This window comes from Panicum virgatum, chromosome 3K (genome assembly GCF_016808335.1).
Source record: "Panicum virgatum strain AP13 chromosome 3K, P.virgatum_v5, whole genome shotgun sequence".
NCBI lineage: Eukaryota > Viridiplantae > Streptophyta > Magnoliopsida > Poales > Poaceae > Panicum > Panicum virgatum.
The window spans coordinates 51,291,959-51,315,091 of NC_053138.1; the positions used below are offsets into that span (position 1 = coordinate 51,291,959).

Below are 23,133 nucleotides of genomic sequence, written 5' to 3' on the forward strand. Positions count from 1 at the left end.
ACCGCGTCGGACTCTCTGCCTTGAGATTAGCGAGCGACCAGCCCATTAAGTCAGAATCCTGCAGGCCGTGCGCTGCCAATCAGGCCCGGCCCATTCAGCCCGTAACGTGCTCGGCCCACTAGGGTTTTGGGGGTCGCGTATAAAAGCTCTCTTCGGCGACCTCACACCACTCCCAGCGACTCCACCACAGAAGCGGCGGCGCGGCGGAGGGAGAAGAGGGGGCGAAGGCGAGGGCGCGGGGAAGGGAGAGGAGCACCAGCAATGGTGCACGTCAGCTTCTACCGTAACTGTAAGCCCGCGCTGGAGATCCCCTCCGCCCCCAACCTCTCTGCTCGTTGCTCTCTCCGTTCCTGTTCCTCCGGTCCTCGGTCTCGCTGCGGCGGGGGGACGCCGTGATCTGCCGATTAACGGGGGTGCGTAGGCTTAGCGCGGCGCGCTCGCGGTTGTTCCTTCCCTGCTAGGGCTTGGTAGGCGGTCGTGGCTGGTAGGGTAGGGTTTGCTCTTGATCTGCGGTGTCGCGGTGGTGCTGCATGGAGTTCGTCAGAGGATTTAGCGTGTCTGTAGATCTGGTGTGTGTAGCGCGCTGATCTTGTTCTGATTCGTGGCGTGGGAAGTGATCTTTGGCTTTGGAAACCATCTCTGGTCCGAGTCAGGTGCGTAAGTAGTCGACTGTGTTTCTTGGTGGAGTTAGCCTTCGGGTTATTGAGAAGGTGTGTAGTGGTCTCGTTTGTGAATGATTTTCTCGGGTAGCTGTGTTTTATGGGGTGACAGTTTAGTTTAAAGTTTGTTCCCGAGCAAGATTTCTCCAAGGTGCTCTATATGGAAATTCGTCTGATAGATATAGCATTCTGGCCCATTAGATTTAGGAGTTGGGAGGCGTTTTGTGTACAAATTTCCATTGGCCTGATTGAATTGGATTTTTTTTGAAAAAAGTAATGGAATTGGATTATAGATGCTGCTTTGGTATTTGATTGGTATAATTGAGCCCTTTTGTTTAGTTCATGATATTTCTTTTATATGCTTTTTTCCTACCACGCTCGGCATATAGGTTTTTTACAATAGTCCTCTGCTAGTAGGCTATTGGCTGATGTGAGTTTTCTTTTATCCATAAGATTCTTCTTATGCTGTCCCATTAATATCCTCAGCTTGGTATTTTATATTGAAACATTTCTTTTGCAGATGGTAAGACATTCAAGAAGCCAAGGCGTCCTTATGAGAAGGAGCGTCTTGATGCTGAGCTGAAGCTCGTCGGTGAGTACGGGCTGAGGTGCAAGCGTGAGCTGTGGAGGGTCCAGTATGCTCTGAGCAGGATCCGTAATGCTGCAAGGCACTTGCTCACACTTGATGAGAAGAACCCCCGCCGTATCTTTGAGGGTGAGGCGCTGCTCCGCCGCATGAACCGCTATGGGCTGCTTGCTGAGGGTCAGAACAAGCTTGATTACGTCCTTGCCCTCACTGCTGAGAACTTCCTGGCAAGGCGCCTTCAGACTCTTGTCTTCAAGGCTGGCATGGCCAAGTCCATCCACCATGCTCGTGTCTTGATCAAGCAACGCCACATCAGGTATGCTTGAGTGGCTCCTAGTTATGAATTTGTTTGAAGTCCTGGTCTAGCTAGCACTATATTGTTATTTTGATCTGAACTTTGGGTGCGGGACAGAATAACTAAAGCATGGGCCTAATGATGAGAATATGCAAGTAATCTCACAATGGTCTTCTGAGAACCCTTATGATGCAATTATTATTCTCTGAAGCCCCTTTTTTGTTTTAATAGGGTGTAGAGAGTAGCATTGACTATTTTCATACTTCTGAAATGTGAACATACCAACTAGTTTGATTCTTCTTTGGTTAATTGGTCATTGACTGAAAACAAAAGCTGTAACTTGCATGCCCCTTTTTCTCCTTTGATGAACCTTTTGTTCCTGCTTGTGTATGACTATTTTATTACTTGATACAGGACTGTGCATATGTTACCAATAGATTTTAATTATTGTGTATTTATCAACATTATAGATTGGTTGTGCCCTGGATGTGTTGCCTTGTCTAATAGATTTTGATGAACATTATTGTTGTCTAATAGCCCCTGGATGTATTTATCAACATTATAGGTTGATATGTTAAGCTATTCCTGACATTTGAAATGATGATTTGTTAAATACTGCACAACATGTCTAGTTGTCATGGATTTACTGTCGTGCAACATCTGGAACTGTTTTTTGTGTGGTTATTTGTGAATGCAGTTCACCAGACATTGCAAAGAATCGATTGATGAATTTCTGTTCTTTGGAACCTGATTGCAGGGTTGGCAGGCAAATTGTCAATGTCCCGTCATTCATGGTGAGGGTGGAGTCTGAGAAGCACATTGACTTTTCACTGTCAAGCCCATTCGGCGGAGGTCCCCCAGGCAGGGTGAAGAGGAAGAACCAGAAGAAGGCAAGCGGTGGTGGCGGCGACGGCGGCGATGAGGACGAGGAGTGAGGATGAACCAGTAGCCGTTACCTGATTTAATATTATCTAGTTGTCATAAACATGTTGGTATCTTGAGCTCTTAGCTGTGTGGCCTGATGCTCAGTCCCTTGTGTTGACTGGGCATCACGGATGTTTATCGTTTTGCCTTGCAGTGTTATTAGCCTATACTTAGCTGCTATGTTTGAAGATGTTTAATCATGTTGCGTTTCAACTTCTGTTGTCATCAAAGCTGTACCTGTTTTCTCTGCACCTATGATTTGCCAAGTCAGTTCACATAATCTGCTTGAGTTGCCTTTCTATAGATGCTGGATGATGGTGTTTACCCCTTGAGGGGATCTTGTCGAGGTGCTACATTGATCCGTGGTTTTTATTTGTACTGTAAGAGCAGAGCTGAGTACCATTCAGATCTTGTTTTCATTGTAGCATGCCTGTATTGCGTGTGTTTGGCAACGTGTGTACTGTCATTAGAGTTGGAGATTATCGGAGCAATTATCCTATTTGTGAGGATTCTTTGAAGCAAAATGGGCAATGTGGAATGATTATCCTATGGTTGCAATGAAAGTTATTGATGCTTCGACGGTGAATCTCTGCATCGGACCTTATTACCTGTTTCTAGCGGTGGTTAGTCTGATAGGAGGCAGCATGTGGACAAAAGTTCTGTAAGGCGCAGATAATTTTTGACAAAAGGATGGATCCTAAAGTTTATGAGAATGTACCCGCACTATCATCATCTCTTTTACGAGCTTGTTTTTAGTTATGTCAGTCGCCATTGTTGCTCTTTCTAACCGTAACTCCGCCACTCATTGCCTCTTCGGTGTCCTCTTGCCTGACATTTACGGCTATTCAAGATGTTTGCTAACATGTTCCACAAAAAGGATGGTGTTTGATAACATCTTCACATGTTGCAATCCGGTTTGTGTAGGTAAGAATCTCATGATCTAAGCTATCACCGGTAAAAAAACAGGCACCGTATAGGATAGGAAATTGAGACATTTTTCAATACCTTGAGGCTAAACCTGATCAATTGAGACCAATCTTTGAGCTAGCAAAGTACTCCCTCTATTCACTTTATAGCTATATTTCAAAAACTTAAATGTTCAAAAATGATAGCTATATTTACTATTGGCATGGGTTGTGACAATAAATAGCACTAGTTACAAAGAGTTTTCAATTAAAACATTAGAGGACCAACAAAAAAGTCTGTTGCATTTATTAGATTGATAAGCACACTTGTGGTGCCCTTGGTCATTGTGCCATAGGGAAATATATCAATCAAAACTGAATGGAGGGAGTAACTGATGAATGTTCTCCTTAAAAAGTCAGATGTTTGACTTTCAAAGGGATATTGTTGACATAAAAGACAAATGTTGAGTTTCACGGTGCGGATTGAGACCATGGAAGACGGGAGCTTGGTTGTCAGGGTAGAAAAAAGGGGGAGGAGAGGGTAGAAGGGAAGAGCAATTATTGAGTGGATGGGAAGCTCGGGCTTGTAGAGTGAAAGAGAGGAGAAGATAGAGTAATCTTACAACCCGTTTGGATGTTGGCATTCAAGCCCAGAAATTGGAATTGGCATTGACAACCCCTAATTCCATTGTTTGGATGGTCTTGGCATTGGCTCGTGGAAATCTAGTCCAATACCACGCGATATTTGCTCTGCCTGCGTAACCTCGCCCGCAATATCGAGGCAGCCCCCCTCTGTATTCGTCTGAATCGGTCCATCCCTTTCTTCCCCCACGCGACCTCATCAGGCCATCGTCGTTCGACCTCCCCGCCACCCCTCCAAGATCCACGACACGGCGGCTGGCGGTGGCGTCCCGTGCACGACCGGTGCCCGCAACTTGAGCTAGGCTGGTGACAGCGTGGCCCTCCTCCATCTTCCTCCTCTATGGGCCACCTCCATCTTTCTCCCTAGTCCGCCTCCGCCCTTACCATCTCCTGCCGCCGTGGCCCTCCATCTCTGCTGCCGTAGCCGTCCTCCATCTCCATCCCTGGCGACCTCCCTTCATCTCTTTTCTTGTGACCGGCGCCCCTCCTCCTCTTCCTCGCGGCCGTGCCCTTCCTCTTCTTCCTCCCGTTCGGTGAGCTGCGCCGCTCCCATCCTCCCCCCTTGGCGAGCCGCGCCGCCTCCATCCTCGGTATTCGCTTGCTCCTTGATTACATCTAGTAATTTCATCTGCATCCAAAGTTCCAAACAATGACTTTGGTATTGTAACCCAATATCAATACTAGTATGATTTGGCATTGAAACCAATTCAATACCAAAGGCTCCAATATCGACATCCAAACCGAGCCTTACAGATTGGTTTCGCATAATGCTGGGTGGCTAATGAAGTATGTACGATCCCATTCTCGTGAACGCTTTGGTCTCTGTAACCAATCCAATCATCTAATCAAATACATAGCATGAACCATCCCATTCCAAAATTTATGAAAGGAACCATTCTATCTCACTCGCTCTCTTAACCAAACGTTTTAGGGACGGAATGGTTCTGTTGTTCCATGAACAAATTTTTTTAAATGAAAACAATGATGAATATGAACAAATTTGAGGACCCTTTGCAATTCAGACTGCAGATTTGCTACTTCTGGTAACCGAACTGCGCCGGCCGCCCCGCATCGTCGCACCATCTCCCCCTGCTTCCCCTCCCTCCCACAGTCCCACAACGCCGCCGCCCAGCTCACTGAACCCTAAACCCTAGGGACCCTCCCCCTCGGGCTCGCCGCCCCGGGCGCGGGCGGGACCCCAGGCCTCGCCGGAGCCGCTGCGGCCGCGGCCGCCTCGACCCCCGTCTCCTCTCCCCTTAGCGGGGGAGGGAGAAGCAAGCGGAGCGGCCGAGCCGGAGCAGGGGGAGTCAAGATGAGGATCATGATCAAGGGCGGCGTGTGGAAGAACACGGAGGACGAGATCCTCAAGGTCGCCGTCATGAAGTACGGCAAGAACCAGTGGGCGCGCATCTCGTCGCTGCTCGTCCGCAAGTCCGCCAAGCAGTGCAAGGCGCGCTGGTACGAGTGGCTCGACCCCTCCATCAAGAAGGTAAAGCGGCTCTAACCGGCTTCGAGGATCTTGTTCTCCCGTGGGATCTGGTTCCGCCATTCCGTTTTCCCGAACCCCGCAGGCGGCTAGAGTGGCGCTGAACTGGATCGAGTGTTGGGTAGAATCGTTGTGTTTGTTTCAGCTGTGCCGTTGAATCTAGGGATTCTGTAGTGGCCTTTGGAATAAGTGTCGGCTGTGGAGGAAGGGGAGTGTCTGATGTTTTGTGCTTGCATTGCGTGAAACTATGTGGGAGACGAATTGACGTGAAGCTGATTGTTGATTTAGTCACCACCCTGGTAGTGATTATGCGGCCTAACTGTGACGGTTGTATGCGGCCAAGTAGTTCGGTTTAGAACACTGCCTTTATGTTGTTTTGAGGTCCCTGCCACTCTGAAAAGGTCGGACTCACATTGAGAGGGTGCTGTCACCCAGTGCTATCTAGTTTACAAAATGGGTGTGATGTATCAGATTCACGAGCCACAATGCTAGTATGCAACTATTTTGTTAGTGTGGTTGCTGCAATTGGATGCTGTTGTAAATTGGTAGTCATTAAAAATTCTTCTGTGGTGTTGTCACAAACACTGGTTTGTTTGTTTACTCAAAACTTTCGGACAGTTCAGCATGTTTTGTCTGCTGAGAGAGTACAATTCGTTGAAAGTGGTTCCTTGTCTCCGAGATCTTGCATGCACATACTTGGACCTAGTTCTTAGTGAATTAGTGTTATGATGCAGAGTAGCCAGTGAACACTTCATCTTGTCTTGCTTTCCTCATGGCTGACCAGCACCTTCTCAACCATTATATGAGTGATGATCCCTAGATGATTGTTCTCTGCTTTATAAAAAAATGAAAGGATAAATTTGTATGCCTTTATGCAACGAAGCCATTATAAGATTTATGCTTTACGAAACCTAAGTTTGATTACCTCTATCGTTAATTGAGCGAAGGTTATTCCTTCAACTATTTGAATGGACAAAATTTTAGAATCATATAAAACTATGAGGTTTCATTTTGAATACCTTGAGTTGCAAGTTGGCAGTAGTATGAGAAAATTTGTGTACTTACTTTAGCAGGTTATCAAAACCAATGTTTTTTGGGACCAGATAGCAAATTGTTATTTTCTGGTCTCGTCCTACATGTTAACATGCTGTGGACTTAGCATCAGCCAATAGCATCTATATTTTTACGAGCTAGATAACATTCATTTCAACATATAGTTCAACTTAGTGGATGCTTTTACAATTAGCGCTCAATGTTGTGTCACTGGACTAAGCACCTGAAGGTCTTCTGCCAAAAGTGAAATTTTGCGCTCTTTGATATCAAATTTGATATGTTGGTTGTGACATGTGATGTGAGAAACGACTAAAATGGACATGAACTAGCTTCATAAAGTGAACTTTGATTGGAGAAGGTTTGATTCCCTGGGACAAATACCTTATTTTATCTGAAATTCTGCTGATGGACAGCTCCTTAATCAGACTTGGTTATGCAAAATGGATGTACTTAACTTGGAACAAGTAACTGTAGTAGCTACTGAACTTGTCATGATCTCAGTTATGGTCAGTTTTACAGCTAGGTTCTCTATGATCAGATAGGTTCAGAAGCCGCACTAATTCTGTGCTGACTACTTGTTATAACCTGCCCATAATTTTATTACGCGGTGTCAAAGTGAACCTAGGTACTGTTTAACTTTGAACTCTAGCAAGTTAGCTAAACTGCCTGATCCTGTGCTTATTTGGGTAAGTGAGTTCTAGTTTTCTCCTTCTCTAAACTTAACGCCTGTTACTGTAATAACAGGATAAAGCATGAGCCCTCACTAATGGATAATTAACAAGCTATAGTTGGTTTACAAGGGACCCTATTTATCTTGTTTCAGAACCGGTTACCTTCTGGAAATTACGATAGTTCATATATTACTGCGAAATTGACTGGTTACGATTGGCTGCTGACCATTTATGCAGTTACCTTTGCTGCTGTTAAGGAAAATATCATTTTATAATTCTACAAAAGGTTATTGGTAACTTAGGGGTGCTATCAAAGTCTTTGTTCTTTGATATTAATGAGGTTAATCTGTTGCAAATTATGAGTAAATAATTTCTCTGATGAATAAGAACAGTATCATAGAATTTTTTTTGTCCTTGATGTAACATGAATGGACTAGGCTTCTAGCCATTATGAAATAGTGCTTTCAAATGGTCATCTGCTATCTTATGCATAGGTCCGTCGTAGTTTGTTGATGTCTGCCTCAGATGATTCTTCTATCATATCCTTCATTGTGCTAAGTTGCTAACTCGTCTCTGTTGGTTTCAGACTGAGTGGACAAGGGAAGAGGATGAGAAGCTACTTCATCTTGCTAAACTCATGCCTACTCAGTGGAGGACAATTGCACCTATTGTAGGTCGAACACCATCTCAGTGCCTTGAGCGTTACGAAAAACTGCTTGATGCTGCATGCGCGAAGGATGAAAATTATGAGCCTAATGATGACCCCAGGAAGCTGCGTCCTGGTGAGATTGACCCAAACCCTGAGTCAAAACCTGCACGTCCTGATCCTGTCGATATGGATGAAGATGAAAAAGAAATGCTTTCTGAGGCAAGGGCTCGCTTAGCTAACACTAGGGGTAAAAAAGCAAAACGTAAGGCAAGAGAGAAACAACTTGAAGAGGCAAGGCGGCTTGCCTCATTACAAAAAAGGAGAGAATTAAAGGCAGCCGGTATTGATACACGGCACAGAAAAAGAAAGAGAAAGGGGATTGACTACAATGCCGAGATCCCTTTTGAAAAGCAACCACCTCCAGGTTTTTATGATATTGTGGGTGAAGACAGGCCAGTTGAACATGTACAGTTTCCAACAACCATTGATGAGCTTGAAGGGAAGAGAAGAGCGGATATAGAAGCACAATTAAGAAAGCAAGACATTGCAAGGAACAAGATTCTGCAGAGACAGGATGCCCCTGCTGCTATAATGCAAGCGAATAAGCTAAATGACCCCGAAGCTGTCACAAGGAGGTCCAAATTGATGCTTCCGCCTCCCCAAATTTCTGATCATGAGTTAGAGGAGATAGCAAAGATGGGTAATGCTGGTGATCCTGGTTTAACTGAGGAGCTTGGTGAAGGGAGTATTGCCACAAGAACTTTGCTTGGCAGCTATTCTCAGACTCCAAAGCTTGGTATGACACCATTGCGAACTCCGCAGCGAACTCCAGCTGGGAAGGGTGATGCAATTATGATGGAGGCAGAAAATCTTGCACGTCTTAGAGAATCACAAACACCACTATTAGGAGGTGACAACCCTGATCTTCATCCATCAGATTTCTCTGGTGTTACACCACGTAAGCTGGAGATGCAGACTCCAAATCCTATGGCTACGCCTCTGGCAAGCCCTGGTCCTGGTGTTACTCCAAGGATTGGGATGACACCCTCAAGGGATGGACATAACTTCAGTTTAACTCCAAAAGGAACTCCTTTCCGTGATGAGCTTCGTATAAATGAAGCGGTGGAAATGCAGGATGGCACCAAACTTGAGCTTCGCAGGCAAGATGAACTTAGAAGAAGCCTAAGATCTGGTTTTGCTTCTTTTTCACAGCCTAAGAATGAGTACCAGATAGTCATGCCATCTATTACAGAGGATGAGAACGAAGAAGCCGAAGAGAAGATTGAAGAGGACATGTCAGACAGGCTGTCACGAGAAAAGGCTGAGGAAGAGGCTAGGCAGGAGGCATTGCTCAGAAAGAGATCCAAAGTGCTGCAGAGGAGTCTGCCTAGGCCACCTGCTGCTTCAGTAGAGATTATCCGGCAATCTGTTATTAGAAGTGGAGAAAGTAGAAGCAGAAGCACTTTTGTGCCTCCAACATCACTTGAACAAGCTGATGAACTGATAAACGAGGAGCTCCTTAGGCTTCTTGAGCATGATAATGCAAAATATCCTCTTGATGAAAAAACTCAAAAAGAGAAAAAGAAAGGGAGCAAACATCAGAAAAATGGGGGATATCTTGTCCCTGAAATTGATGATTTTGAAGAGGCTGAATTAAAAGAGGTGCATTTCTTTTCCTCTCTTCTATGATTTTGGTACTCATGATCAACTGTATCTTCACTTTCCTGATAATTTCTAAGTTTTTTTTGGATCCACCACATTTATGGTTTCACGAATGTGATATTTGGCGCACCAACTGTAAGCCTGTAACTTGGAACCCTTTGTGCATATCTGTCTATTTTACTGACATATTATTGTGATTTGTTATTCATACTACTTAAGTTGAGATTGTAGTCAGTTGGACCAAGGTGAACTGGCATGCATGAGTGATGGGAGCATGCCTCTCACTTTCTAAATGGCAATACACAGATTTTTGTGAGAATCTCTACGGTGCGAAGGCCTAGTCCACCGAAACTCTTTGTAAAATTTCTGAATGTCAAAGTTGAACGTATTCTTTAGGTCATGAAATGTACAATTATTGCAATCTTCCTTCAAGTGTAGATGATTAAAATTGTCGTATACAAGTGATGTGACTGCCATTTTACGCCTTTCAACTTTGCACAGTAGATAATATCATATATTAATCGATTAGCTTGAGCAGTGCGTTTAAGTTGAGCGGTGCTGAATGTTGGCCTACAAAAAGACGACATGTCCAGCAACTGAGTGTAGCAGAGATGCGGATGTTGCGGTGGTTTTGCGGGCACACAAGGAGGGATAGAGTCCGGAACGAAGTTATTCGGGATAGGGTCGGGGTGGCACCAATTGAGGAGAAACTTACCCAGCATCGGCTGAGATGGTTTGGACATGTCCAACGAAGGCCTCATGAGGCGCCGGTGCGTAATGGGGTTCTTGAGCAGGTCGATAATGTAAAGAGGGGTAGAGGTAGACCTAAACTGACGTGGGATGAGTCGGTTAAGAGAGACCTTAAGGATTGTAATATCTCTAAAGAGATAGCTTTGGATAGGAGCGCTTGGAGACTAGCTATCAATGTGTCTGAACCTTGAACTTATTTCTTTCGGGTTTCATCTCTAGCCTACCCCAACTTGCTTGGGAAAAAAGGCTATGTTGTTGTTGTTGTTGTTGTTGTAACTTGTGCATACAAGGGTTAGCCTTTTGAAACTGTTAATAGCACTATCTTGGACATTCAAGGATTATTTAAACAATATAGTGATCACAATACATTAATCTACTTTCCGTAGCAGTTATTTAATTCATTCCCAGCAGGGTTTTTCTCAATGTTTATCATACTGTGCAACAACATGCATCATGTCCTATTCTTGCCCAAATGCTGGATCTGATTGATTAAGGAAATACCTTTCTTTCCAAGAAATGTTTGATATGCTAACTTCTTTTTACACTGAACAGCAGGGGAGTCCCCTAAATGATTTTTTCTCCCATTTTTGAAATAATATAATATATGCACATGTACAGGGTCATAGACCCAACGGAGATCCTAAGTTCCTAACCAAACAAACTACATGTGTTCTATAAATAAATAAATATGTCTTTTCTTTTGATTATTGTTTTGTTATTCTATGAACAATCCTGTTTGCTTATTGTAGTTATGTAGTGATGAAATAAATTGTTCAAACCACCTCATCCTTTTTACTGATTATTGTTATGTTATTCTATGAACAATCCTGTATGCTTATTGTAGTTATGTAGTGATGAACTAAGTTGTTCAAACCACCTCATCCTTTTTTTCTTATTTGGCAGGCTGGTTCTATGGTCGAAGAGGAGATTCAATATCTTCGAGTGGCCATGGGTCATGAAAATGAATCTTTTGAGGACTTTGTCAAAGCACATGATGCATGCCAAGAGGATCTTATGTTTTTTCCTACTAATAATAGCTATGGTTTAGCTAGTGTTTCTGGAAATGCTGATAAGATTTCTGCCTTGCAAAACGAGTTTGAAATTGTGAAGAAAAGAATGGACGATGAAGCTAAGAAGGCTTCTCGTCTTGAGCAGAAGATAAAGCTTCTGACACAAGGATACCAGGTAAACTTTTCGTGCTACATCATCTGCATTCAGAACTATGAATATACCATATAGCATGACTTCATACAAATGTTTTTTTGTATTTGGTTTATGCATGCATCTATCCCATTATTTGGATTGTAATAAAATAATTTACTCTTGAAGCCATGATAGGTTACTGGGCTTGACGTTCTCACTTTCCATGATGTAAAATATTCTTAGGTCGCACTTGTTTGCCTAACTGGGTTTCTTGTATTGAAACAAAGTTTTCGACAATACTGACATCATCATATATCTTGATGAATGTCCTATTCAAATGCCAATGTTTTGCTCACGTACTGTTTGTTTATTAGGTACGGGCTGGAAAACTCTGGTCACAGGGCCAGGACACATTCAAGCAGATGAATACTGCATCAACAGAACTCGAATGCTTCCAAGAGCTGCAGAAACAGGAACACCTTGCTGCTTCCTATCGAGTCTTAAATTTGACCGAAGAAGTGAATAAACAGAAAGCACTAGAACAGACTCTCCAAAGCCGCTATGGTGATCTGTTGTCTGGTTTCCAGAGGATCCAAGGACAGCTTGAGGAGCACAAGAGACAACTCAAGATACAGGAGGAAATAGAAGCAGAAAATCGTGCTCAGGCGGAGGAAGTTGTGGCACAGGAGTGTGCTGAGGAAGAAGAAAGGAAGAGTCGCAGCCTTGAAGAGGAAGGTCAGACAAACATTGCTACTGATGGAGAAGCTGCTGGAAGCAAGGGTACCACTGAGGATCAGATGGATGTGGACAACAGGAATAGGGACGAGGAATTTGTAGGCCCAATTCCTCCAGCACCAGACACTGAAGGGGATAACGATGAGGTCACAATTGAAGAGAACACTTCTAATGCCCAGAGTACTGACCCTGCGACCACGGATGATGGGGCTGACAAGACCGATCCAGCCAAACCAGAAGGTCAGGATAAAGCTGATGACACTATGGCTGTTGATGCTGGCCCTCAGGAAGAGGGCAAGGATGAACCTGCAACTGTTGGTGCCAGTGTAAGTGAAGGAAATACCGCTGTATCTTTCGATCAAGCTGTCTCGAATGAGGATAATGGCATGGCTCCTGAATGAAATATTGTTTGGTGACTTTCATCATCAGCAGCTCTCTAAGGTTGGCTAGGATTTGATACTGAAGCTGATGTACTGACAGTTTCAAGTGCAAGTAGTGCAGCCTTAAGCCTTCTCAAAAATGGGGACACCAAGCTCTGATGAAATATTTTGAATGTTCAGAGTTACGGGCTAACATTTTCTCCAGCTGCTTGATGTATCCTTGTCGGTGAACGAACTTGGGAGCTTGGCTCATGCTGATAATGTTCCAACGTCTCAAAATTTGGCTGCTAAAAGCTTGCCGTGTGCAATTCTCTGTAAAAAAAGTAAACTTTGCAAGGAAAAAGATGTCTTGCAAATATCGAATCATTTACGTGTCATGATGTCATTCATCCCTAGAAGATCTGTTTCTCTGATAACCTGATGTGATGCCTAGGAAGCACACTGCATAGTCCACAACATGTGTAGGAAAAAGTGCAGGAGCCCTGGTCCATGTCCAAGCATAAGGCTCAGGGCATTCAGGCATCGGATAACCTCCAGTTTTATCCACTTCTTGGTTGTATGCCAATTGCTCGCCCATCCCTTTGGACCCTACCAAGCACAAATATCTCCTTCCTGAGTTGGCATCAGGCCAAGAAATATCCCCCAGGAGATATTTTGAGCTAAAAAAAAGGCGCGGACATGTGTCGCTGACAGCGGGCCCAAAAGTGCACGGGGCGGATCCAAGCCGTGTCTTTTTCTGAAGCAGCAAGGCACATTTGGGCAGCAGTGGACAGGAATGGCCAGTGGGGAACGAGTGGGCCATGTCGCTGTGCAACCGTTAATCCCAAAATAGATAACGCTGAACAGGTAAACCCAGAGATTTTGGCCGGGAGATATTCAGCATCTTCGGTCTTCACAATATAAAAAGGAGGCGTCACTAGTTTTATCTTTTGAAAGAGTGAAAATGGCAGGATCAGATCCTGACGTCAAAAAAGCAGAACAGATGAGGAACTTTTTGCCTGACACTGGATTTGTATAATTGAAACAAAGTGGTTAATCTAAAAATCTCAATTTTAATTTTTTCCCCCATGATGTTCTTTCACATGCAAAAGAGTCATGTAGAGAATGGAAGTGGTCTGATCACAACAAAACTAACCAGGACCTTTGCATTTTGCATGTCTATTTTTCTTCTACCAAAGGTTCTGTTTGGCAATGGTTTATCCTAAATTATTATGGTAATGAATTCTATCATATATTAATTAATTAATTACTAAGAACCAATGAGAAAGCTATGGAAAAATAGTAGTCCATGGCATCACATGCCCAAATAAAGAAAATCAGGCTCGGTAAGCATCCTGTACAGCAGGCACTCTCCTCACCTCACTCCTCTCTACTTTCCCGCTCTATCCATATATAAACAAACCCCCTCCTTCCTCCCCTGCATGCCTCAACAACCCATCTCCAAGAAACCACCTCCCCTCGCCCCCAATCCCAATCCAAATCCTCCGCCACGAACCGACCCTGCCCAATCCGATCAGAGCCCCCCCCCCCCCACGCATTCTCGTGCTCCATCTCCTCCCGCCGATCAGGATCCGATCCGAGTGTCCGGCGGCTGATTCGCCGGAGTTGGGGATGAAGCTCGACAGGGAGATGGAGATGCTGCTCAACGAGATCCCCCTCCTCCACCACGGCGGCCTCCTCGGCGGTGGCGACGCGGGCGGCGCCGACGACGACGCCGACCTCTCGTTCCTCATCCACGAGCTTGCCGCCATGGGCGTCGTCGACGGCGACGACGAGCCGCCGGCGCCGCCCGCCGGCGCCGGCCTCGGCTTCTCCGGCTTCATCTACCCCACGAAAGGCGATAGTCCCGTGGCCTCGCACCCGTTCTCCATCGCGAATTACTGCGCGCACATGCCGTCCCTGTTCGATCCCGTCCCCTTCGACGCCGGCGCCGCCGCCGCCGCCGCCGACGGCTGGGACGTCCGGTGCTCCCCGCCGCCTCCCGCGCCGCCTGCTGCCACGCGGAGGGCCCGGTGCAAGAGCGGCAGGAGGAAGAACGGCGGCTGCGGCGCGACGGCGGCGAGCCCCAAGAAGTGCGGGGTCGCGGCGGCGGCGGCGGCCAAGCCGCACGGCGAGAGCCTGGCCGGCCTGCGCGGGTTCATGTACCACGTCGCGCGGGACCAGCACGGGTGCCGGTTCCTGCAGCAGCGGCTCGACGACGGCAAGCGCGAGGTCGACCTTATCTTCGCCGGCGTGTCGCGCCACGCCGCGCAGCTCATGGTGGACCCGTTCGGCAACTACCTCATGCAGAAGCTGCTCGCCGTCTGCGACGCCGGCCAGAGGATGGCGCTCGTGCTCACCCTCACCGCCGACCCCTTCGTGCTCGTCAGGATATCCCTCAACGTCCATGGGTAAAACTGTCAATTCCATTCCTTGATTTATTAGTTGCTACGTAATAGTGATGTGCAACTCTTTATATTGTTGAATCTTGTTGATCGATCTGTGGTTGGTGATGAATCTGGTGATGGTGTGTTACAGGACACGGGCAGTGCAGAAGCTGATTGAGAGCCTCAGGACGAGGGAAGAGATTAGTCTCGTCGTCGACGCTCTGCGCCCTGGGTTCTTGGAGCTCATCAAGGACCCCAATGGCAACCATGTCGTGCAAAAGTGCTTGCAGTCATTTGAGTCCGATGATAACAAGGTATGTGTGTGATATTTGTGGAAAAATGTAATGCCATTGTTCATTCTGGAGTTCAGAGAAATTTTGTGCTTTAGTTCTAAATTGCTTATCTTCTGGAGGAGTTGTTTCGTATAAGTTTTAGATGCAAAAACTCTATTCAGAAAAAAAAATTGCAGTTATGAGATTGGCAATCTTTGGATAGCGACTAGTGGCAAAAAGATTGTCTTGGACCACTTTCACTTATTTGAATTTGCACTGCATTTTGGTTGTCAAACTGTACTGATAAGCATGCATGGTTTGTGATTTAACTGATATCTGACATTATACAATCTTCAGGCGATCTTTGATGCTGCTTCTGTTCACTGTCTCGACATTGGAATGCAATGCCACGGTTGCTGCGTCCTGCAGCGCTGCATTGCACGTTCACGAGGTGGGCACAGAGAGAAGCTGGTTGCTGCCATCGCTTGCAATGGATTTGAACTCGCGCAGGATGCCTATGGGTAATAGTCAGTCTTAAACTCTACTGCACTCCAAAAACCATACGATTTACACTTGCGTCTATGTACATTTTCATGTACTTTTTATCAACGCGAAGCCTTTGTCTGCTACGGTTACAGGAACTATGTTGTCCAGTACGTGATGGACCTGAAGATCCCAAATGCGAATTCAAGTCTTGCACAGAAGTTTGAAGGCAAGTACATCCATCTTTCCATGCAGAAGTTCAGTAGCAATGTGGTTGAGAAATGCCTCAAAGTCTTCAAGGAGGCTGACAAGGCGAAGATCATACTCGAACTCCTCGCCATGCCACACTTGGAGCAGTTGCTTCAGCACCCATATGCAAACTATGTCATATACTCTGCTCTTCAGAACTCCAAGGTAAGAACCTGAAGAAAAGGTCATATCTACATTCTTTTCTCCGTAACTATATTTTTATTTTTTTTGTAACTGTGTTTAACATTTCAGGGGTCACTCCATTCTGCACTCACCAACGCAATCCGACCTCATGTGGAATTACTTAGGACCAGTCCATACTGCAAGAGGATATACTCTCGAGCTTTGCTGAAGAAGTGATGAACTGATGACAGTTTGTCAGCCTGTAACAAGAACGATTGCTGTCTTGCGCTGTTTTCCAGTTTCAGAAGGCATAAAGATGATCACAAGATAGATCTGTATAAATTAGTATTCTTTTGTCATGTACTTCTACGTGTACCTGTACTTGATGCACTGCTTGTGCCTGGCGTCGCGTAAGCCATCTGCGATGGAATAAGTTCAATTGAACAAGCCCTCGCCGCAAACTATCTCATCTCTAGTGTTTTGTTGTCGACATACGGGAAGATATTGATATTGCTGTTGATTTAATTCATATTTGTTTTAACTCCATTGACAGCTTTTGGAAACGATTTGTAAGATAGAAAATATCTTTTAACATGTTAAATTTTATTTACCAGGCCTCTTGAGACTGTTTTAGTATAAAACTCAACCTGCAGGGTAAGAGTAAGACACCCCCTGTATTCGCTAAGAGAAGGCGACCAACAACATGGGCGGGACCTTACATTCATGTTTTGGCATGGAACAGACGAGAGTCCTCAAATTCGCTTCCACTATGGGGAATCCAACCCAGAACCTGAGAAGTGCTACTAGAGCCACTTAACCAACTCAGCTAGAGGCCTGTTCACAATTGTTTTAGTGTATATCTGATTTTGTAGTAAAAACTAAAAGAAGAAAAGCAAGATAAAACTATATCATCTGAACTTATAATGAAGCTAGCACCTATATATATATATATTATAAAGAGTCTTAGCATCCACTCATTTGTAGGAGTAGTGCACCTACTAGAAATTACTCAGATTTATGGATGCCTTATTATGTCCTGCTGTGAAAGAACTGATGCTAGAACAATAGCAAACTGAACAGGAACAGAGATGAAGCGAAGCGAACATTGACACAGATCAAAGTTAACAAGTCACAAAGAGGAACCGGCAGGTAGGAAAGAAGAATTCGTAATAACCCAGCATGAATAATCCTTTCAGCAGGAAGAATATAATAAAACATTAAAAACAGGAGCTGAAAGAAAAGTAAAATACTGTCATTTTTTTGTTGCAGCGTGCTGTACTCTGTAGAATTATGATTAAATACTACTCTGTTTTTTATGGGAAGAAAAGGCCTATGAAACAGCTTTGTTATCACCATCCACAAAGTGGACAAGCGAGTGAGCATCTAAAGGCTCAAGAGATTAATGGTCATTCTGTAAATATAACTCAGTTTTATTCTTATCTCTCTATCACATTTTCATCACTCTCTGTCATTCCTTCCAGTAATGCCAAGCTCTCTAACCACTTGAAACAAGATCACCTCGCTTGGGTTTCGGCTGGATGAGAAATTGTTCATGGGACGACCATTTGAGGTGTCTGGCAGGTGCTTGGAGTCACCTTCAGGTTAAGTGAGGTGCTATGCATATGCGGGTTTCGTTCCATGTGGAAACTAGGGCGTAAACAGATTTTGAATGTGGAGAGTTACAATGTAAAATTTATATCTTTTTTAAAAAATATACATCAACAGCCCAACATAAATATATACTTCAACAAAAACAAGAGTTCAATCCGAGACCAATCACGTGGCAGGGTGGTTGGAGGCAGCGATGCTTATTTACCCCAATTGTGATAGACCTAAGTGTCATTCCAAGGTTTCAGTCAACAACACAATTAAGCTCCTATACTCTAGTTAATTCATGGAGCCATAATGGTACTTAATGGTATTGTGTTGAGCTCTTGCTGCCTATGAACCTTATGTGACTTCATGGATCAATGCGTTTATGTACTGTATTAGATCTAACATACTCTCAAAGGATGTGTGTGGTCTGGGGGTGTATAGTCTGTGTGCGCACATTACTTATTTATATTACAGCTACAGCCGTGCTGCAATAATTCAACCATTTAAGTTCCAAAAAGATGCTGGATATTTAATCTAGACAACATGCAATTCAAAGTTTTGTTCAAACTAATTGAATGTTGAAACTGTCCTGTCTTAGCTGCAAACCGGCCAACCATATATATGCTCTATCACATCTCCATGTCTCAAAATACAAGCGAGAAATCCCACCAACATCCATCTTCTCAGCTCTCCTAGCATTCCAGTATTCACAATGTCATGCCAAATCATGTCGAATGCCATCTACGAGAAGTCTCGGATAGGCATGAGGGACATCAAGAAGTTTCTGGCAGCTATATACAGAGGTAGCTCATATGCAGCTGACCTTAGATCTCAGTCAAGTATTAACTTGGAGCTTGAACGACCTGAGAGAGAGAGAAACTGAATCATGCTGGAGAGGGTTCAAGTTTTATATTGCCGGAAACTAGATATGATCAGAGCGAAGGAATCAACATGGGAGAATAGGTGGCTCCATCAGCAAAGTTGAATAATGAGCAAAATGCTAAAATAATAGCACGGAAGCGATAACCTAAGAACGCAGAACCAAATCACAAGATCCCACAAATGAGAACGACACCGAGTCACGATGCCGCCGCCCACACCAGCCGCCCAAGTCATCTCATGATTACACAGTAGTGCCCTCATATTTATGGGCCCTAGAGATACAAAGTACGACCCGAACTCTATCCCTAACCTACCAAATTACAACTCAAGTCCAGTCATAACCAAACTATACACATATTCGACACATATCTAACAAACTCCACCTTGGCGAATATGCACGCCACCTTGAAGCCTTCCATGCTCAAACCTCCGTGTACCGGACTTGAGTCGTCTTTCTTTGCTGCTCACTTAGAACAGCCCGACGAGGCCGATCCCGCCGCCTTGTCGACCTTCGGACAGAACACCGCCACCGTTGCATTGCCATCCATGACTCCACCTACAACAACGCTTCCCATCAGCTTGTATTGGTGTGCACTTGACTTCTCACCGATCATGATTGTCTTGCCTTTCCCCATGACTCTCAAGATCTTCTTATCAGGCGCCGCCTGATACAGCCATCCTTCATCATGCAATAACCCAAGCGAAATCAGATTCCTCCGTAGCCCCGGCACATGCTTCACACCCTTAAGTAGCATCTCACGCCCATCACACATCTTGGATTTGATATCACCCACTCCTATGATACGATAACCCGAATCATCTCCCAAGTGAGCAAGACCACCATCCTCCTCAATGTATGACGAGCACCACTCTGTTTTTGGTGTTGCATGAAACGAGCTCGCTGAATCCAACAACCACGCTTCACAAGACTTTTCACTTGATACCGTGAGAACATCACCTTCACTGTCCGAGTCATCCCGCTTCTTGGCAATCATCACACTTGCGGTTCCTCCGCCCTTCTTTAGTTCCAAACACTCAGCCTTTTTATATCCCCATCCCTTGCACTTATAGCATTGCGGCCCCTTCTTCTTTCTGTTGCTCTTCTTATCTCCAACACTATGATCACATCCGACTACAAAAACACCTCTAGAAGAATCTTCAGATAAATTGTTCTTCCTCCTTTGCTCGTAACCGAGTAAAGCAGTAACAATTTCATCCACCTTAACATCCTCCTTGCCATAAGTCAGTGTAGTAACCAAGTGCTCATAAGACCCCGGCAACGAACACAGAAGAATAATAACCCTGTCTTCCTCATCAATCTTCACGTCGACCTTCCCAAGATCAGCAATTAATTGATTGAAGACATTAATATGCTCTGCAAGATCTGACCCCTCCTGCATCTTCAGCCCATAGAGTTTCTGATTCAGGTACATCTTCCGGGTCAATGTCTTGGACATAAACTGCTCTTCCAACTTGTCCCAAATTTTCTTCGGCGATGTTTCATCCATGACATGGTACATGATCTGATATGTGAGACACAACCTTATAGTAGCACACGCTTGCGCCTACAGCTCCTCCCACTTATCATCATCTACCTTCGCCGGCTTCTTCTCGTTGAGGGCCCTCGAGATACCCTGCTGAGCCAACAGGTCCTTCACTCTCGTCTGCCACAACCCGAAGTTTCCAGTGCCATCAAACCTCACCACTTTAAATTTGGAAGCCATCGACGCCATCTGTCTGTTGCCACAGATCGTCGAAAAAACCTTCACACACGTGAACTACATACCTCCTGCGAGTCCGCTGCCTTCACGTGTTGAAGTCGCGTGCCTCCTGACGCCCTTGCGTCCTCGCCGAACACACCTTGCTGCTTGCACACACGTCGCCCAGGGCACACGCCAACCGCGCGTGCCTCTGCCTCTGTGCCGCCGCCGCCGTACACCGCCTGTGCACAGCCACGCCGCTTGCGAACCCCGTCGACCTCCACGCCGTCGCACACGATGTTGCCGATCCGTCCGAGCGCCGCCTGCCGTTCGTTGCTACTGCCGCAAGCTGCAGATCACGAACAGCCCGACTGCAATATGCTTGCAATCTTCCGTAGACTCTGTTTGTTATATATGGAGGTAGAAACGGAACCATACAAGTCCAAATAGAATCAGACTCCGATCCTTTCCACCATTCGTTAGCTTTCCTTTTTCCGTTATCACGCGATCTCCGTGTGGACCTTCCTGACCACGAGTCCGAGTCCTGCTTAGAGGCTGATCCGAGCAAGCTAGAAATAAATAATTCCAATTGCATGCAAGCACGCCCAATCACTATGCACGAGCAAATAGAAAGTCCAAATCCATGCATGCAGCCTCATGCACGCAAGCACACAGTCCTTGCTCCTTGCGCCTCATGACTCCTGTTTGTGCACGCATTCATTAGCTGCACCACCGCGTCCAAACACCAAACAACATGTGTCCTGTACACCTACGCTTCATCACGCCCTCTGGCCACAGCGTGAGCCCACGACACTGCTTGTTCTAACAGAACCACGGGGATGCCGTGCCTTCCGACTCCCTTGGCCACCGTCCACAGCATCTGCAATTTCGTAATATGAATCAAGCCATCCCCACAACATATCCGAGTCTACCATGGCCTTCGCCACCATCGTTGCTGCTCCACCTTGAGTCTGCAACGACCACCCCGATCAAGACCAATCGCCCGTTAGTCTGATCGTGAGTCGAAGCCACCATGATCCACGACATCTTCCGGCCGCATCGTCGAACCTGGCCACCACGTCTAATCAGCCCCTATCAAACAGCAGCCACCAGCCGCTATCAATCCGATCTCCACGTCTGGACGCACTCCTATTGATTGCAGCTCATTGGACGGTTCGAACCACACGCCCGAAGTATCCAACACCACCGATCGAGTCGTCGATCGCCGCCATGCTCCACCTTGCGCTCTGTCCCTCCGCGGACAGCTTGTGCGACATTGCGCGGTGTGGAACATGCCCATTGCTCCTCCACGTGGATCTTCTCCCTGAATCCGGCTTTGTTACCACTTGTTAGAATAATAGTGCGGAAGCGATAACCCAAGAACGCAGAACCAAATCACAAGATCTCACAAACGAGAACGACACCGAGGCACGATATTTTTTAACGAGGTTCGGCGATGTGCCTACATCCTCGAGGCATGACTATGGGCGCTCCTCCCCATAAATAGCAGCTACACCGGCATCCGGGCACCACCGCGGCCACGCCGCCGCCCACACCAACCGCCCAAGTCGTCTCACGGTTACACGGTAGTGCCCTCATATTTATGGGCCATAGGAATACAAAGTACGACCCGAACTCTATCCATAACCTACCAAATTACAACTCAAGTCCACTCATAACCAAACTGTACATATATTCGACACATATCTAACATAAAAATATTACATTGTGATCACTTCCAGTCACTACTAGAGACTTGGAATCAACAAATTTAAGTAGAAGCTCAAGAACATGGAGAATAGGTGGCTCCATCAGTAAAGTTGGGTGTACACGGAATCAACGGAGACAAAACCAGGTATCATGTTGTCTCAGGGAAAACTTCTTCATCCTTTTGGGCCGCATTTCCATTTTCTTCTCGGTTTATGACTTTAAATGGGCCATATCTATCCTCACGACCGGCCCTACACTAGGATCCGTCCCTGTTGTCTGGTTCTGGGACTAGATCCTCATTGTCCAGTAGTCGCAGATGCTTTGGAAATGGTACCTTTCGTGGTCGATGGATTATACTGAATCCGTTCTTATAGTCTTTTTGTTCTTTTAAAAAACTTCCATTGATGAATGGAACGACCCTTAGTGTTTTTGTGTTTTGGAATTCCATTGATGAATGGAATCAATAATCAACTCCCAACATGCATCGCCAACGTCAGTTCTAACATTTATAAGCATTCAGGCCTTAGTGGAACATTTATCTCGTCTTGGTCTATTTCTGAAGGACCGGACAAGCGACCAGAGGGGGGTGAATGAGAGCCTCAAATCCGATTCGAAAAACTGGAGAGTAAAAGTCCCTATACACCCGACACACATCAAACAGTGAGTATCAGTACCGCATAGATTAGGACGGCTATCGACACTAGGAACACTCACACACCGAAACCAGCACAAACACGCAGAAGCAAAGCGGTGAAGAGCACAAATGAAACACGCCTACTAGCAAAGCGGTGAAGAGCACAAACAAAACACGCCTACTCGCGCAACCGCACAAAAGCCGATCAGAGTGAAACCATCGAAAAGGAATACTCCGAGAACTCGAACAAGGAGGTTAGTAGACAGGTAAATCAAAAGCTAGAATGACAAGAAATAAATCTAACTAGCAAGAACACACAAGATACTAATTTTTGTTTGCTTTTTCAGGTTTTAACTAAGCCCTATCAAAAGCTAATTAACATAGACCAAAGAAGACGCGGACTAACGAGAACAAACTAGGGTAACACAAGGACTCGCTAACCTGGTGACCAACAAAGAAAATCTAGAACTAAACATACTAAAACAATCTAATGAGCTGAATTTAAATGAGAGAGGAAAGACTAGTGTGGCATTACCACAAACATGTTGTAAGCGTGGTCTGCCTCTGCTCTAACCATG

General features: G+C 45.4%; 3 protein-coding genes and 1 non-coding gene across 4 annotated transcripts; all 4 read left to right on the plus strand.

Moving 5' to 3' along the window:
- The first annotated feature begins 136 nt into the window (after positions 1 to 136).
- LOC120699514 (40S ribosomal protein S9-2-like) lies at positions 137 to 2,753 on the plus strand. Its single transcript, XM_039983521.1, has 3 exons — positions 137 to 289; positions 1,180 to 1,561; positions 2,298 to 2,753. The coding sequence occupies exons 1-3, from the start codon at positions 262 to 264 to the stop codon at positions 2,473 to 2,475; spliced, it is 588 nt and encodes a 195-aa protein (XP_039839455.1). The 5' UTR covers positions 137 to 261; the 3' UTR covers positions 2,476 to 2,753.
- Positions 1,672 to 1,754, plus strand: LOC120701668. The gene has a single exon (XR_005686229.1). It is a non-coding gene; the product is annotated as a small nucleolar RNA Z161/Z228 (small nucleolar RNA).
- Positions 2,754 to 5,035: 2,282 nt separating the features above from the next.
- LOC120699515 (cell division cycle 5-like protein) lies at positions 5,036 to 12,935 on the plus strand. The gene is made up of 4 exons (XM_039983522.1): positions 5,036 to 5,500; positions 7,808 to 9,532; positions 11,186 to 11,467; positions 11,800 to 12,935. Exons 1-4 carry the CDS (start codon positions 5,324 to 5,326, stop codon positions 12,559 to 12,561), a joined length of 2,946 nt encoding a protein of 981 aa, XP_039839456.1. The 5' UTR covers positions 5,036 to 5,323; the 3' UTR covers positions 12,562 to 12,935.
- A 1,018-nt stretch (positions 12,936 to 13,953) lies between these two features.
- LOC120699516 (putative pumilio homolog 7, chloroplastic) lies at positions 13,954 to 16,579 on the plus strand. Its single transcript, XM_039983523.1, has 5 exons — positions 13,954 to 14,930; positions 15,058 to 15,220; positions 15,536 to 15,699; positions 15,817 to 16,075; positions 16,163 to 16,579. Exons 1-5 carry the CDS (start codon positions 14,152 to 14,154, stop codon positions 16,268 to 16,270), a joined length of 1,473 nt encoding a protein of 490 aa, XP_039839457.1. The 5' UTR covers positions 13,954 to 14,151; the 3' UTR covers positions 16,271 to 16,579.
- Positions 16,580 to 23,133: the final 6,554 nt, after the last annotated feature.

Bases quoted from the DNA above. Each gene is read 5' to 3' on its own strand.
- LOC120699516 (XM_039983523.1), top strand. From the start codon at position 14,152: ATGAAGCTCGACAGGGAGATGGAGATGCTGCTCAACGAGATCCCCCTC. The intron at 14,931-15,057 runs GTAAAACTGTCA...GGTGTGTTACAG, and splicing joins ATATCCCTCAACGTCCATGG to GACACGGGCAGTGCAGAAGC. The intron at 16,076-16,162 runs GTAAGAACCTGA...TTAACATTTCAG, and splicing joins CTGCTCTTCAGAACTCCAAG to GGGTCACTCCATTCTGCACT.
- LOC120699515 (XM_039983522.1), top strand. From the start codon at position 5,324: ATGAGGATCATGATCAAGGGCGGCGTGTGGAAGAACACGGAGGACGAG. The intron at 9,533-11,185 runs GTGCATTTCTTT...CTTATTTGGCAG, and splicing joins AAGAGGCTGAATTAAAAGAG to GCTGGTTCTATGGTCGAAGA. The intron at 11,468-11,799 runs GTAAACTTTTCG...TTTGTTTATTAG, and splicing joins TTCTGACACAAGGATACCAG to GTACGGGCTGGAAAACTCTG.
- LOC120699514 (XM_039983521.1), top strand. From the start codon at position 262: ATGGTGCACGTCAGCTTCTACCGTAACT. The intron at 290-1,179 runs GTAAGCCCGCGC...TTTCTTTTGCAG, and splicing joins CGTCAGCTTCTACCGTAACT to ATGGTAAGACATTCAAGAAG. The intron at 1,562-2,297 runs GTATGCTTGAGT...ACCTGATTGCAG, and splicing joins ATCAAGCAACGCCACATCAG to GGTTGGCAGGCAAATTGTCA.